At 39.5% G+C, this 17802-nt stretch overlaps 1 protein-coding gene across 1 annotated transcript; it reads right to left on the reverse strand.

Moving 5' to 3' along the window:
• Positions 1-97: 97 nt before the first annotated feature.
• Positions 98-17335, reverse strand: hif1aa (hypoxia inducible factor 1 subunit alpha a). Its single transcript, XM_039785700.1, has 15 exons — positions 17042-17335; positions 6886-7076; positions 5900-6051; positions 5550-5634; positions 4759-4868; positions 3737-3939; positions 3410-3516; positions 3160-3307; positions 2667-2959; positions 2358-2560; positions 2126-2248; positions 1756-2003; positions 1578-1677; positions 1394-1484; positions 98-1294 (listed from the first exon to the last, which is right to left on the reverse strand). The coding sequence occupies exons 1-15, from the start codon at positions 17071-17073 to the stop codon at positions 1131-1133; spliced, it is 2250 nt and encodes a 749-aa protein (XP_039641634.1). The 5' UTR covers positions 17074-17335; the 3' UTR covers positions 98-1130.
• Positions 17336-17802: the final 467 nt, after the last annotated feature.

Genomic DNA, 17802 nt, shown 5'->3' on the forward strand with positions numbered 1-17802 from the left:
TTTTGGCAAACTATCAAAACTAGTCGTGTACTGAATTGTTTCTACAGCCCACAATATAGTGTTTGTAAAATGCAAGTTAATGAAACCTGAAACAATGTACTTTATTAAAGCCATTTAATGTTAAGACGGCAATAAGAAGCATGGGAGACCCAACAATATGGCATGGATCAACAGTATTAAACTACCATTAAATGGCAAATATGTTTGACAATTCACGCGGCTACCATGACAATGATCACACAAGTAAAATATGAATATGCCACTTATTTTAACCTACTGTTGAGTATGCCACACAGTAAAAACCAAAAACAGGAATTCACTTCATGTTAGAGAAAAATGCCAATCATCTATGATGAGACTCAAACAAAAAAAGTTAAGCAGTTACTCAATTTCATTTGACAGTAATAGTCAAAGCTGTGAAGCCATACTGAGTAAATTAAAATGTCCATGGTATATGTACAGTAACACACACAGTAAAGTATAAAGTGACATGTACTGGACTGCTACACAATAAAATGCATTTACCTCAAAGACTGATAGCTATTAAATGGAGATAACATTCAAACCATCTAAGGTTTAAACAATATGTTCATACTCCTGGACTAAAGACATTTTATGTTAGGTACAAGTACTACAACATACAAGTATGGGAGGAAAAATAAAATAGTTTAAATCCTATTTAAACGACTTTAAAAAGACTTAATATATATATTGCTGGTAATATTTTTCTTTTTAAGAAAATATAAATTGTGCGACTCAAGCTTACAATACACTGCTGGCAGTAGCGCCAGGGTCTGTGGTGACCTGCTGGAAAAGGGTCATCCGTCAAGGCGTTGTGTGCTGCGAGAGACTCCCCGCAAGAGAGGAAAAAAAAAAAAAAAAAACGACAGTTGGACATCTCATGATGCCTGAATCCCTTGCACCTTGGCTGTTATGGTGTTTGTCGTGGTGGAATGCTGCAAATATCACATGAGGTGCACAAACAGCAGCCAGACTATAGTCAGACTCATACAGATACATAAATAAGGAGCAGTGGGGTGAGGTTAGGGGTCTTGGAGAGAGAGTGACAATATTCAGGGAGAAATTTTAGTGTCCAGTCTAGTCCAGCAGTGAGCAGGCCAAGCATTGACTCAATTGACATGGTCCAGAGCGCGCAGCAACTCCTCTCCCTGCAGCAGGAACTGACGACCCTGCAAGGGGGCGTTGACCTCACAGTCGTAGCGTGTGAGCTGCGGAAGAGTGAAAAGGGAACCGGTGACCTCTGATGTGCTTCCCAGAAGACGACTCGCCATATCTAAGAAAAAAAAACCAAGATATTTAAGTGTTGTAATTCTGCTGGTGTTTAGTATCAAGCAACAGTCTAAAGTATTTACCACATGTCTAGTTTAATCACCTGAAGGCAGCAGAAGTATGGTCCTGGTTGTTCCTGACTCGGAGGCCTTCAGTTTTTTGCCCTGCTCCACTTCTTCCTGCGGCAAAGTTCCCTGGGAGAATCATCAAATAGAGATATTCAAACTCACCATCTGTAAATATAAAGTAGGATCTATATAAACCATGTTTGGATGTTGAGGATTTACCTGTTCAATAATCTCTATTAGGTCACCCAGTTTTCTTTTGCGCTGTGCGTTCTGAGCTGCCAGGGTCCTGAGCGAGACTTCTTTGTCCAGCTGTGGGGTCCTGTAGCACAGCAATAGTGGTCAGCTTACCCAAAAAGCAATATAAAGCAATAAATATGGAGGACTTGGGTGACTTTACCTCTTAGCAACAACGGTGGCAGGATTAGGGGCGTTAAGTGGTGCTGGGGAAGCTGTGCGACTGCCTGGTGCACTGAATGGGGAGCTGGGATAGCTGTGGATGTCCTGTGTGACATGGACTGGAGAACTCTCAAGGGATTTGACTGGTCCACCAGATTGAGGCTCTTCTGGGCTCAGACTGCGCAGCTGGAAGTCATCATCCATGGGGATGTAGGGAGCTAACATCTCCAGATCTAAATCTTCCATTGCCTTAAGGGGAGAAACAAGATCAAATGAATCAGACTTTTCAGAATTAATCAACCTTTTACTGTATTGGATAATTAACTTGATTTAAATACAGTAAAATCTACAGTATGTCCTGGTATTATTACCTGTGTGTTGAAGGGGGTCTTGGGCTCTGTATCAATGGCAAACAGCTTCTCGACCAAGTCTAGTTTGAAATCTGAGCTCATCTCTGAGTCCATGGGGAAACAAAAGTCCAGCGGACTGTCAGCCTAAAGAGAAGAGAAGTCAAAAGGTCATTCCCTTCTCAGTACAATTAGTAAGTAAAGAAAGAAGTGCATTATCTAAATGTCAAAATCACAATAAGTCACACCATCTGACCTCTGTGGAGCTGTGGCTGGTCGATGTGGTGGATGTGGCTGGAGCATAGCTCTTAGCTTTGGCATCCTCAGAGCTGGTGGTAGTAACATGAAGAGGCTCGCTGGGCGGCAGAGGGTAAAGAGGCAGAGCCAGCTTGTCACTAGTGGAGGGAAGCATTACATCATTGTAGACAGGGACCTCCTTCAGTAGCTGGATCTCTGAATCTGTACCAGAAGACAGAGGGAGGTTTGAATTGCTTCAATCACCCAGGATATAAACTAGGATTTCTGCTGTGAAGAAGCTCAAGTGTGTGTATATGAGGCCACGAACCAGGGCAGCTAAAGTCCAGGGAGATGATGGTGTCTCCAGCAGCTGGGGCCAACAAGGTGAGGGCCTCTGGTTCTTCCTTCAACTGGTCATACAGGCTAGCAAGAGGCTGGGCCTCTACCGCCTGAGTGAACAGTTTGATCACATCCAGCTCTGGGCCCTTCTCCTCATCCTTTGGCAGGGTTAGAGACATGTCAGGCTGGCTGCTCTCAACCACAGCCTTTTCTTCCTCCTTCACTGGCTTCACATCCTCGATCTGCTCCAGAGACAAGATCTGTTTCTCCTCCTGGATGCCACTGTAACAGAGTTATGCAGCCGTAAGATTGAGTTTACGGAGTATTTTTGCAATGGCTCTGAAAATAACCACAAAAACACAGTCTGTAATCTGTTTTTTGTACAAGCCAGCTCTTTATCTATCTCACTAGGAAAACACATCAAATTGATTTATATGTTACAATTTCTTCTGAAAATACTCTTTGAAGAGCATTTATAGTACCTAAGCACAAAGTTGACACAGACAACACACTGTGGCTGGGAGTTCTTGTTGTTGTAAATGACAGTGGCTTGTGTTTCCACCCACACAAAGCCTCCTCTCTTGGCCAACATCCGGTACTGGCCTGTGCTGACCTGGCCCTTTGCAAACACTAAGAGCAAAGAAAAGGGAATAGAGAAAAGATAGATTTAGACATTTGGTTAAAGGTTTGAAAAAGTTTTAAAATCAATGCGCTCTTGTTGTTCACGCTTACAGTTGTGGTGAGTCTTGGTAAGATGGTCTGAGTCCAGAGCATGATAGTACTCATATACAGAACGATTCAACAGGTCCTCTGGATCATAACCCATGAGCTCAGTGATCCTGGACAAGCAACAACAACAAAAAGAAATAGATGAATTCTTTAATTGACACGCAGACTAGGCTTCTGTAGTATCTACAATAAACACTAGGTGGCTCTGTAGGACTATGCTAGTGAGATCTTTGGTAATAATAGCCAATGAAAAGTACTACACAGCTTGCTTAAGTCGCTGAATCTATCCATGTTAAGCTTTTTAATATTTACTCAGATGGGCAAACTCACCTCTCGTCACAATACGTGAACTTCATGTCCATTGTATGGCGGCTGAGAAAGGTCTTGGTGTCCAGAGGGACCTCAATGTTGGAGGGGTGCTGGATGGGGTCACAGATCAAAACCAGGTAGGGGACAGGTGGCTCCTTGTGCCCGTTGGGAGTCTCCTCAGTGTGGCTGTCATAAACACGGACATGACCCGAGCAGTGGAGCACCTAGAGAGATGGAACAGGAATCACAACATTATTATAATTTCTAGACCCCAAGGACAGTAAACGTTTCCTAATGCAGCAGACACATAATTATCACTATTTGAGTTCTAGGTTCTCATGCTTACTCAACTCCTTTTTCATTTAAGTTCATAACCTATTCAAATGATGGCTACATCTAATGCAGACTTCCTATTATGTATATATGTCAATCAGACACTGATGGTTCAATTTGTATAAAGACCAGCATGATGGTCCATTTCCTTTGCACATTAGGTCATTGGATTACTGCTGAAGTAGACATCCGCTGTAATGCAGTCTGTATCTTTCACGTTTGTGCATTTGAACTCCATAGTTTTCTAATTATTCGCCAACAGGCCACCGTTATTCAGATAGGACTTCAACATCAGCACATTTTAAAAATACTTTTATACTAAAATGATTACATGTACTTACTTTCTTACTCGCCATCTTACAGGCTGAGTGGGCCGTGGCAAAAAACACAATAACTGTCATTACACAGTCTCATGTTATGACATGGCCTACAAGACCGACATTTACACAATTTCTAAAATGTTAATAAAATAAAAGAATAATATATTTCCAATTGTTGGATATTGTTATTTTTCCAAAATGTTTTCTGAAATTTGATTGACATTACTAACAACCTCAGTGTTAAGCATACTTGCACATGATAGAAGACAACAATGACAATTACATTAATACTTATTACGTATATATACATATTAAGTATATACTAATATTAGTACTGTTTTTGATACATTTCTGGTAGAGCATTTCCTCACTGATTCCACTGCGGCCTACCTTCCATGTAGCTGATTTCACATTGACAGTGCGGCCCCTGCTCGTGAGAGTGCATTTCATTCGGAGGAAGAAGCTGCGCTCTGTGTTTGATTCCTTGGCCTTTTTGGGGCCTGAAATCACACCAACAGGAAGAGATGTTCCATTTCATTTAATTTTTTTTCAGTTCCTTATTATAAACTTTTGACAAAAGTTGACATTTGCATTCTGAGGAGACATTAGTCTGTAAAGCACTGTAGTCAGCTATAGTAAGTTAAATAAAGTGGAGTTACCACCCCTTGTAACTGTGAAACTATAAAGTGCCTAGCATAAAAAGCAAATGTGGGCTCAAATGCATGGCATGCATTGATAACAAATTATGTTACGAAGCACATTTCAAAAGGAACAACTGGGACGCTTTAGCCTAATTATTTCACTTCAAAGTTTGACTGAGAAACTTAATTGAACTCAGTGGAAATTATACCATAAAAGAAACTAATTCAACCCACAAAGCAATGCTAAATTGTGTTGTGCAAGCAAAATGGGAAATGTGCCAGTGATGTAGCATACTATTCCAGTAATGTTTGAGTGTAAAGGTCCAAACACTTGCCAACTCTAATCACTTTGACCTCAGGACTGAAGTGGGAAAATAACTTGTTCTGACAGCCTCCAGGTTTGAATTTGCCAGCACAGAGTGGATTGGATTCAGTGTTGATTGGAGTACTGGCAGACCTGATACAGTGCTTGTGTGTGCCCAATTCTGTCAATTGGTGAGGTCTTATAATGTTACACTGCTCACTGTATTTATCCCTCACCTGTTTTGTAGACCAGCATCTCCCTCAGCTCGTCCTGGTCACAGGGATGTATGAAGTCAAACACACTGTGTCCAGTCAGGTCAAACTGCAGCAGAAAGAATGAGAACAGAGTGTAAGTTTTACCATTACCTTTTACCATGTACATGCAGCAATTTAGTTGTTCTTGGTAGACATTTTGTGGGGACTTCTAATTTTTTTCAATAAAAAGGCCTCATGTGTATGTGTCTATTTATTGGGCAGTATATGTGAAAACTTAACAGTAACCATATTTTATTTTCTGCTGTTTCCCATGAACTTTTATGCTCTTTCCTCCATGGCCTTTTTTAATGTTGAGACACAGCAGGACCAACCTGTGCTAGCCCGAGGCACTTGTTGACATTCTCAGAGAGATAGATCATATCTCCGTCTTCAGACAGAACCACGAGAAAGCCCTCCAAAGCCTTTATGTAGGAGCCGTTTAGCTGTGTATCAAGCTCTGTTTCCTCCTCTGCCCTTGGCTTAGCTGGAAGAGATAACATAGAAGTGAGAAGAGATGAGACAAAAAGGAAGGTAGGGAAAGAAAATAAAAACACGAGGAAATTCATATGAAAAGTCTTTGTTTTCAAAAGAACATGTTTGCAGGGCAGGACACTGCGACACACATAAAACACACTACCCACATGTATATCTGCAAAGGGATCTATATGTGTATGTCTGAGTCCATTTCTTTAAGCAGCTGACTCAGTGTTTAGCCATCTATCTCTGTTTTCTCCAGTTTTCCTCTACATCTAAAAATGTCCTTTCCTTCCACCAAAAGATCATTTACATTATTTTAATTGTAGTTAATCACAGTGCAAAAAAACAAAACAATGAAAATGTAGTATCTGGAACTTTATCAAAACAATCCATTCTCAAGCTGCCTCTGACAATATAATGGAAATGTAATTATCACTGTGAGACCAGAACTTAATTGAAAAAATACAGATTGAGAGCCAAGCTTAACTGCCCACTGACAGGTACAACAACTTAGAGCTGGGCAATATATCGATATCATGATACGAGACTAGATATCGTCTTAGACTTTGGATATCGTAATGTGGCGTAAGTGTTGTCTTTTCCGGTTTTTAAAGGCTGCATTACAGTAAAGTGATGTCATTTTCTGTACTTACCAGACTTTTCCAACTGTTCTATTATTTGCCTTTACCCACTTAGTCATTATATCTACATTACTGACGATTATTTATCAAAAATCTACAATATCACTGCGGTATCGATATATAGAGGTATTTGGTCAAAAATATCGTGATCTTTGATTTTCTCCATATCGCCCAGGCCTACAACAACTTCAGATACTGACCAGTGCTGAGCAGTTTTCTCATGCGCAGGTAGCTGATGATGAGCCTCATTATCGAGGCCTTGTCCAGGCTGGAGCTGACGCTGTGGGGCAGGGGCAGCTGCTGTGCCAGCTCATAGAACACCTCCGACTCCTTCCCACGCCGGCTTCGCGCTGCATCCCTTGACTTCTCCTTCCTCCGCTCCGAGCTCACCCTGCGGGAGAAAGGTGGTGGGTCAGCCACAACCTGATCACAAACTATGCACACTACAAGAGCGGACATTCCTCCTTCCCAACTGAGGGTGTGTACTAGTCTGGCCGGTCACTGGCCTGTAACTAGAGAGGCTGCAGCAGCTGGATTCTGCAACAAGCAAGCTCACAGCCAAGCTGCCGTCTGGACCGTCGTCAGACTCATTTACATACATGGCTATCTGCAACTGTCTTATTGGCTGCTGACCAAAAGAAATGGAGTCCGCCCCCTCAAAGTGATTGGATTGGAGGCTGAGCATGGATTCTCTCTGTCTCTTGGTGCACAGCCAAGCTACAGTGCGACACTAATCATCCTGACATTTAGGAGTCTGGCTGAACGGATCTACAGGGAAGCGAATGATAACTGACACTAACACAGAGAACACATACAAACAGAGTGAGTGACACCTTCAAACACCAGGTCAAACAAATATCTTTTATTATTTTTACTGCTTACTGCTCATACTAGCCCCATATTAGATCAAGCATTTATCCAGGCAGTCACCAAGGTCCGACTCTCACCACACAGTAAACAAGATCTTAATACCTGGCAGTATTTTAAAAAAAAAATTAAATAAAAAAAAGGACACAATGATTGCAAGCCCCTATACAATTTTGTTTGATTGATTTCTCACAATGGAAAAACCTTGTTTTTTAAGCTAAGCACTGATTTGAGTTTTAATTTGTATTGGTGAGCATGTGTAAAGCTCTCATGAGCACCAACATAAATACATTTGCTAAATTGGCAACATAATTGCAATAGTCAACCTGACTGCTGTTGACTTTATACTATTATCTCTATCACAACCACGAACTCATAACCTCAAATGCATTTAGACACTGGAGCAGCATCACAACAAAATAGATGGCAGTTCAAAAGTCCTTGACTTAACAATGTACACCTAATTGAAATTGATCCGTTTTGCACTCACAGCATTGACCAAGGCCATTTTGTTATTTAAGGCTCTCTAACAAGTAAATGGACAAGCTGACTGAAATCAGCCTACTGCGTATCAAATCACCTGGCAGTGTTGCAGACACTAGTAGTATGGAACACTTTTGGTATAAGACCAAAACTTTCCATTAAATACAGATTACAAAATAACTCCTCTGGGGTAAAACATCTGAGCGTGGCTTTTGTCTCTTGGGCAGTTCCAACTGACCTAAGCCTGAGGAAAACATCTGTTAGTCTGTAAATACATGAGGATTCTGTGTTGCGTAGGTGCCTTCCTACATAGTTGCATATAGCAAAAACCCCTAGTGCACTAGGGGGTGGGTGTTCAATCTGTACAGAAAATCAAAAGAAATTCAACCCATGTTGTCTCCTGGCCCAACCACAATTCTACTGGATATCTTTCCTTGTTTATCTAATCCCCATTTGATGACTTGGTGGTGTGTATACCAAAGTTTGTGTGTACTGTGATATAAACATTTTTTAACCCAGACTGCAATTACAGCTACAAGTGTATACATTCAGTATTCATACCACACGTTTGCACATTTGCCATTACCATTGACAAATATTTACAATATCTTCGGTTAACCCCACAGGACATAGCCAGAATATAGCCAGAATATCTGGACATGATGAAAGCTGATTGCAGAGTTACGCAACCACTTCTGTATTGTTTGAACACATTTCCTTATTTTCAAGACTGACTTTTGGCTCCTACTGTAACAATCACCTTTAACCAATACTCATGTAAATAATTTATCATTACAAGGTGAAATTATCACAAAAGATTAAGAAGCCATTTTTGTACCCAGGAACACTGGGAAAGTCTTCTGGCTAAGCTTCTGCTTATCTAATGACAGATAAACGCCACACATTGTTATATAAACTGTGGTCCCATTGGATGCTATATGATTGATTAGTACAAGCCTGTATACAAATTGTTATTTTCTGTAGTGGCTGCACACCATTGTCTTACATGCCTTCATGCAAATCCTATTCAAATTAGGTTTAGCTGTAATATTTCACTTCGATACGTCTCCACTGAGGTAGGGTTGTGCCGATGGACGATATCATCGTCCATCGTGATGGCTGGCCGACATCACGATGGAGAGCCACCATCGTGATGCCACGCCGCCCCCCACCCTGTCAAACACACTAATCCTAGTCGGGGGTGCTGGACAGGAAATTGACAAGTTCGTCGGTCTTAAACTAGCAAAGACACAAAGACAAGACATAGGGCTCATTAAGCGGAAGCTACTTTTTCCCCCTTTACGTGCAAACTATTTGTGAAAAAGACCATCGCTTTGAGCAGACTGGATTGGCTGTAGTGATACATTCTCTCTCTCCCTGTCAGTTGTAGCTCGCTCTACCTTATAGTAACGTTGGACACAGCGGTCTCGAGTGAGAGATAAAAAAACATGGAACGCTATCACACTTTCCTTTCTCTCTTCATTGGACTAAGTTTGTCGACACTACTCTGTGCGTGCATCAATAAGTAAGTCTGAGGTCCTGTAGGTACGGGAGGATGTTATGCAGGATTTATGAATGTACGTTAGCAACAGTAGGCCAATTCATGAGGGTGCTATTTTATGTGTGAGCTAATATTGCGCATCTGTTCATGTGCGCTGCAAGAGTTATGTTTCTGTTTATTGAATGAGTTATTCAGTGCAAACATAACCGAGAATGTAGTTTAAACTCAGTAATGATGGTATATTAGGTTATTACTGTCGCTCTGTTGAAGGCAAACGTCGCACTGTACTGTCGTTACGCAGATCACGGACATCTGATTGACTTTACTGCACCGTACTTAAGTGAAAGTAGGTCACGTTGTAAAACCTACCAGCTGGGCACCATTTACAGAGGGCATTTACATGTATGTGTAATCGTTTCTATGTTAACTGTTGGCCCATAGCAATAGAAAAAAATATTTATGTAAAGAGATATGCGCTACCCCCCCCCCCCCTCCCCGACGACGATATCATCGTCCATCACGATGTTTTACTGTAAACATCGTCAACTGCAAATTTAGGGGACATCGCCCAACCCTACACTGAGGGGTACAATACATACGAGAAAGCCTACATTTAACATGACAAACACTAGTGTCTGAGCCACTGTGTATTACTACAATACCAGGGGATTTCAGTAAAGTAAAGTAAGTGATACTTATTTAAACGTACAGATCATAAAAGACAGTAAATTGTGAGAGCATAACCTTTTTTCACAGATTCCAATTTGAAAGAATACAGCTCATGATACAACAGTCTACTTTTGAGTCCTATTCAATACTACGATAATTAGTTATGAAAAAGTAATGTTTTCAAACTTACAAAAAGGGAAAATAAAACTGCTTTTATTCTTTAACATGAAACATGCAATGAAAACATGTCCCTTGATGTTGGCAAGCAGAGAGGCCAACGCCGTTACGTAACACTAATAACGCACATGGCCATGCACGCCCAGCAGTCCTCTGCTTGACATGTCTCGCGGCATGCACAATCACATTTTCAGTTGTGATAGTTTTAATTAGACTTGTTCGGTTTTCTGAAAGAATCAGTGCTATTGTGCAAACAAAATGTATTGGAGTCATTAACAGATGTATACAAGTGGATTGGAGATTAAGTGTACAATAAAAAAATATCAGCTTTGCCAATGCTACCAGAGTTGGTTGTGTATTTTGTTACTATGAGCTGACCTATTTTGCTAGAGAAATGTTCCAACTATCTGTCAGTCCTGTTAAGTGCAACAGTAAACACTGGCTTATGTATTATATAATCCAGTTCAGGGAAACACAACAACTAAAACCTCAACCCAATATGGCAAGAGAAGCAACACTGAAAATAAAACCCGTTTACAGAAGAATGAACCCTTAGCATGATGTTAATACATGAAGTGACGTTTTTGAGTCAGCATAAGAAGGGTCTCCCCTAAATTCCTTAGTATGATGCTATACAACATGCTTTAATATATTGTAGTGAGTGATGAAATCAATATTACACAATATTTTGGAAGTGGAATAATAGAGCCACAGTTCAGCATGATGGTGCAGTGATAGTGATGTAGCTACTCAATAAATAACCGATAATTTACATAAGTATAAATACTAGACTGACACATACTGGAAACTGAATGTACATTTTTGCTGACAATATTAATATATTTACAGATTATTTTATATTAAATTTTTAATTTCCTTGGTAAAAACTGAAGTTTTTGTTTCATTCTGCTTAGTTTTCATTTTGTAAAACTTTGGTGAAATGTTCCCCCCTGAGCCAGTTCCACTTAGGGCTGTGCAATTAATCGAAATTGAATCGTGATTATGATTTCGTCTCCCAATGATCGAGAAGAACAATTATTTAGCTCATTACGTTTATTTTCTCATGTTCTGAATGAAAAAAAATAAAGTTTCAATAGAAAAAGTCTTAAGGCAAATCGATACAGCATAGTATCACGATATTTTCCGTGGCAATACTGTATCAATACACAGACGCCAAGTATTGATCTTTTATTATATAAATTGCATATGAGAATTTAACTTTTTAGTACCAGAATAATAAAAATCAATTGCTTAATAAAATAAAATTGAAGTGAGATGAACAAACAGAAATGTATCTTTTAGATAAACAACAATAAACCAATGTTTATTGCATCTTATCTATTTAACCAATGCTAAGACTGGTGGAATAAATGTCTTGGGACCACTTAGGTAGGGTTAGGTTAGTTTTTTTCTTGTAAATGTTATTGTATAATGTTCCTTTTTATCCAAACAATATGATAGTATTTATAATGTGCATTATTTGCTAGTGTTTGGGCCCCTACACATAAGCTTTAAATAGCTTACCACAGTGTCCCATTTCACATTTCTGCATTATGTCTTGTCTTTTAACTTTTGTAAATAAAATTGAACTTAATGTACACACTTCTTTCTTAACAAAAAGAGACTCTCCGTTGGGGTTGGGCTGGTCTGACTCGGCCAACGCGGATTGAAAAAAATCAGCCTCCAACTGATCAAGTATTTTACTTCCTTTGACTTTCCATGTCGCGTCATTTACAAAGCTTCTTCTTTGACATGGGTTCAATGGAAAAGGGGTATTTTGGAGTGTTCAAAATACTGCCTTGGAGAAACTGACTTATATGTTGCATAATAATAAAGGATTCATTAAAATACCAGACATTTATAAATGCATGATTCTTTTAGGTTGAATGCAATTTAGCAGGGAATGGGTATACCAGAGCCAAAAATAATTTTAACTTGTTTTCACCTTAATTTTGACAAGGGAAAGACAGGTGACTGGGATGCAGGTGTACAACACTATCACATTTCGCAGTTTGCTCAAAAGTAAAAGTTTTGGAACTTTTATCAAATATATGCTGCTGACCTTTGGCCTTTCAAAGTACGTCCAATTAGATTACAGCTTCCAAACTATACAAGTGTAATTTAAAAATGTTTCTTCAGCATGACTTTAACAGTTATTTGTAGCAATTTGGCATCATGATGTAGTTCATAGTTATCCTTGTTGGTTGACAGATAGTAAATTCAAATACAACTTCAGATTTACGTATGAGGACAATGAAGGTGAAAGATGAAAAACTGAAATATGTTATTTGGACACATTTTGGACACTTAACTATGTGGTAGTAAAGTAAGTAGTAGTAGTGTACAACTGATCAGCACTGACAAATTCCAAATGTGCAAGATCATACGACATGAAAATGTATATGGAGGTATTGATTTCATCTTTTCTTGCATCGTTTATAAGACATTATGTCAAAGCCATTATGACAGTGGCATATATGGTAATGACAAAAAGAAACAAAAGATGTAACATTATACAGATAAGGTGGGATTCTAAATTTTTTTACACAACGAAACCCTTGCAAATGCTTTCTGATATGTACCCTCCAGTAAAGAGCAAGTTCAATCAACCAGTCCTCACAATTAAGGATTAGGAAGTTTCAACTTTAGATTTCCTTCTTTTACCTCACTGGCCTCTGACCAGTGGCCACTAGGGTTGGGCATCGTTTGGATATTAACGATTCTGATTCCGATTCTTCGTTTCGATTCCGGTTCTTATCGATTCTTGATTCTGATTCTTTGAGTGGTGGAGTTGAAACGGATCACATGCTTACTTCACAAATAAGAGGAAAGTTTTATTTTGAGTCAAAGGTGGGTTGCAGTTTGACGGGGCTTTTTCAATGTAAAATAAAGCCACACTAGAGCACCGCTGACTGTGCTCCAAGGCTGCAACACAACAAGCACCTGGCCGCTACGGAAATCAAAACTCGTGCATATTAAATTTGGAACCCATGATCAGATTTGAAACCAAATCCTCCAAACGATTCCAATAAAGAAACGATTCCGATGGAATCGTAATTTTTGAAACGATTCCAAGTAGGAATCGGTTCTAGACGCCCAACCCTAGTGGCCACTGACTCTCTCTCTCTCTGCAATTTTTAAACACAGTAACAAGTGGTGGATTAACTCAAGTAATGTACTAGGGCTGTACAATTAATCAAATTTTAATCACGATCACGATTTGGGCTTCCCACGATCAAATTTGCGTGATCAAGCGATATTTAAAATGCGTCATTCTCTTCATAGAACAGTTTTTGCAAAGCCAATCTAGCGCTCCATAAACCACTGTCTGATCACGTCTCCATGAGCCAATCAGAGCTGGTCCCTGCCTGCACCGCGCAGCTTAGTTTCTAGATGTAGACAGTCACAGAGGACAGAGTAACGTGAGGAAAATTCCACAACAGGTAGCAGTCGGTCATCATAAGCCAGTCACAATGTTTACCAGTTTACCAGTAAACTCAACGTTTTGTCCCGTCTGTGTTGTTTTTCAGACAACAGCAGTGACCAGTGCTAGTTTGTGTCTTTTAGCTCATAGCTTTAGCAGCAGACTGTTGGATGTCCTGCTGTTGGAATCCTACAGTGAAATACAGACACACTACACTGTTTAGCAGTCAGCATTTTAGCCGTGTTTTAATCCAGTTACTACTGTGGCTAACGTATAGTTTCTAACATACATTACGCTTAAACATTCAACTAATGTTTGCCTTCTAACGTGGGTTTCGGAGCATCAGAGCGCAAGTGTCAGTGTAATGAGCCACAGAAATCCATGTAGCTATTTCGTCTGGTAGATACCAGGCATACCAGGCACCACATTCGCCGTTAACGTGAACAGAAAATTGCATTGCCTGTATCTTTCACGGCAAACATGCATGTGTGGAAAGCGGTCGCACAACAGCTGAAATGGCATACTCCTTCACAGTATCCTTCAGTAAAGGAGGAATGTAGCACAATATGGATGTATTAGTAGGAATGTAGCACAATATGGATGTAAAAGCAGTTATAATTATATAATTATGTGACAATAAAACAAGAAATAATCGTGATAATTAATCGTGATCTCAATATTGATCAAAATAATCGTGATTATCATTTTGGCCATAATCGTGCAGCCCTATAATGTACTTAAGTACAAATTTGAGATACTTATACTTAACTTGAGTCTTTTCATGCCACTTTCTACTTCACTACATTTCAGAGCGAAATATTGTACTTTTACTCCACTACATTAATCTGACATATTTAGTTACTAGTTACTTTACAAATTAAGATTTTTTTAAACACAAAACGTAGTTTATAAAATACAAGGTTTTATTATACATTAAACTACCCAACAATACATAGGCCTACAAGTACAGCTAAAATGACTAGCCGATTAAACACTTTTCTTACTTTTAATACTTTAAATACATTTTCCTGATGATACTTACATACTTTTACTTAAGTAAAATTTTTACTGCAGGCATTTTACTTGTAACAGAGTATTTTATAGTGTGGTATTATTACTTTTACGTAAGTAAAAGGATCTAAATACTTCTTCCACCACTGATAGTAACATGATCAGCTCCACCCATAGTAGGCAGAGATTTAGTGTCTGATAAGTCTTCAGCACATATTTTCTTTATATTCGTCTTCAGTCACAAAACAAACAAAAATGAGCACACAAACAAACCTACATACCTATGGCTTGTACCCGCAAGTAACACCATTTCCTTTTCAAGTTCTAACTAGTCTGCACACAAGTTGGAACAGCGTGGCAACATGCAAATTGCCAGGCAGTGAATCCTCCTATTGACGTCAAGCCTAGTGATTAAGAGATGAGACAGAAATATTACCAAGGCACCTCACAGACACCAGCCAAAACTGCATCAAACCAGACAACAACTCTTTGATTTGAGATCAAAATTAACACACACGTATTGAAACTAAACAGGATGTTGATGTTGCCCTTTATCTAGGCATATACAATGTGCCAAATTTTTTATTGGCAGAGAATGAGTAAAGCCCATGGGGCAATTGGATGCAGTCTTTGACAACAATGCATCCTCACCAAGGGAATTACTTGAAATCGGAAGAATGATAACTACAGGCCAACTATTTAACTGCCTTAAAGTCAGATTATTTATCATAGGCCACTCAACCATTTTGGCACAAGTGCATGAAACCAACAGTAAAAAGATCTTAACAGCTTAGTGTTTTTTTTACATTTAGGATGAAACAAAACTTAAGCTCTATGGAACAAATAGCACCCATGTTGAGTTATCAATGTTTCAAAGTATTTACACAGTGAAGCTTTCTCTTATTGTCCTATGTGGAAGAATGTCATGGCTGCCATTTCACCTCTTCATCTGGCAGCAGAGGAATCCCCAAGTTCCCTGTCCACTTTAATGACTCTGATGATTATCTGTTGATCATTTTTATGACATACTGTGTTTATCTCAGGACTGACTGTTTATCAGGTGAATTTTTGGTCTTGAACATGCTTGAACCACCTTTCCCTACAGAAAATTGTCCTCAAGTTTATTGGCATTTATTTAAACCAATCACAATCGCCATGGGCGGTGATAGGGTCCGCACGGAGCCGCTGCAAAATAGCCTCGTTTTGGTGGAACATGTGTATGTTCAAAAGTTGTTTTATTCCTGCGAGAAAAATCTCAGATTGGACTGATAGTATAGCTAGCTGCCTCAATTTACCATGCAGAGATCTAAGGATTCGTTAACCAGTCTTCATAAATCGACTGGAGTTTAAAATTCCAACACAAAGAAAGTGGAAGGAAACGGACATCGGCGAAAAGAGATGCATCCGGCGGATTTTTCTGCGGCACCGGAGCAATCCGTAGTGTAACTTCGTGGATAGACTAACCCATACTGGACCCAGGAGGACAGTTTTACTAGATGACAACGAGACATTTTTTTTTTTTTTTTTTAAACCTGCTGTCCTTCATCCTGCCTTGTGTTGTAAGTTATCACTAGTTTCCAAAATACGCTCACTGATTTTGTTCAAGTAAACAAACCTGTGAATGCTGTCTGAGAAGTAGTCTCGCTTTGCCAGACCCTCCTCAAAAAGGGCGCTATTGCCACTATTAACAACTTTCAACGTAAATGTATAAGCTATAATTACCTCTCTAATTAAATGTGTCAATAGACCGTTAGCAGTCCAGAAAAATAAAAGAGAAATTCAAACCAAGGCCAACTTCACTAACCCTAAATATTTCATCAGAAACCACACACCACTCTCTGCTCACATGAGGGCTGGCAGCTTGTCGCTGAACACTAGGTTGGCACAGAACACACAGACAATACACAACCAGAGATGCATTATTAATACCATATATATATTTGTGTCACATTTAAAACAAATAAATACCGTTAAGCTTGGTAAATAAACAGTTCAACGTCAATAGCTACGAGCTAGCTATGTTAGCAGCTTGCTAACGATAACAGCGTCGCTAGCAAGCGTATTTTGTCGAAAAAACACGCTTAACTGGCAGTTAACCTTGAAATAAAGCCCATAGTGTCACACAAGAGTAGTAATTGAATCCCAATCGAAGTCCAAAGTTGTTACGTCAGCTCTTAAACAACAACATAGCCTACTGCATAACATTAGCTAGCATTTACGATACCTTTTCTTTTCTGGTACAATTCCTGTGTCCATGTCAGGACGAAAGGACCTGAGTTGAGTCTCTCTACCGATATCAAGCTGTATCTGGGCCCGTCGAGAAATTAACCAAAATACTGCTGTTATTCACTGATATGAATCTGTAAATCGTCAAGCGATTTGCATACGAGTTCTCACTGTATATATTTTGTCAAAGAAATCAAGTTTTCCTCGGCTAAAAACAGCCCATTCGTCTACTCTTCTTCAAAGACTGTGCCACGCTGGAGAGAGGTTTTCTCCTGCTGAGACAAATGTTGCAAGTGAGTCCTCCCCCTGCCTCGGCGGGGATGCGCAGTCACATGCTGCTTTTCCTTTGAGGACGCGCACAGAAAGAGCCACTGACCAAACAGAACAAATTCGACTAAAGTTACAGTATTTGATTCAACTGTACGTCTGTGATACCAAAATATGCATTACAAGGTTACACAGGTTACACATCCCTTTTGGTTTTTCAATGATACTACAAGTATGATCTATTCTGTATGCATACTGTTAACATTTCTAGATTTGCAGATTTGAAGTTCAATTTTTTTAAACCAAAACACACACACACACACACACACACACACACACACACACACACACACACACACACACACACACTTGTATCAGATTTATGCTGTCTATGCCTTTCATCCAGTGCTCCACCAAATAGACTTTGCCCTGTCACCCTCCAGTTCCTCATGTGGCATGTTCCTCTCTGCCCAAAACATTTATATTTTTATA

This window comes from Perca fluviatilis, chromosome 20 (genome assembly GCF_010015445.1).
Source record: "Perca fluviatilis chromosome 20, GENO_Pfluv_1.0, whole genome shotgun sequence".
Taxonomy (NCBI): Eukaryota; Metazoa; Chordata; class Actinopteri; order Perciformes; family Percidae; genus Perca; species Perca fluviatilis.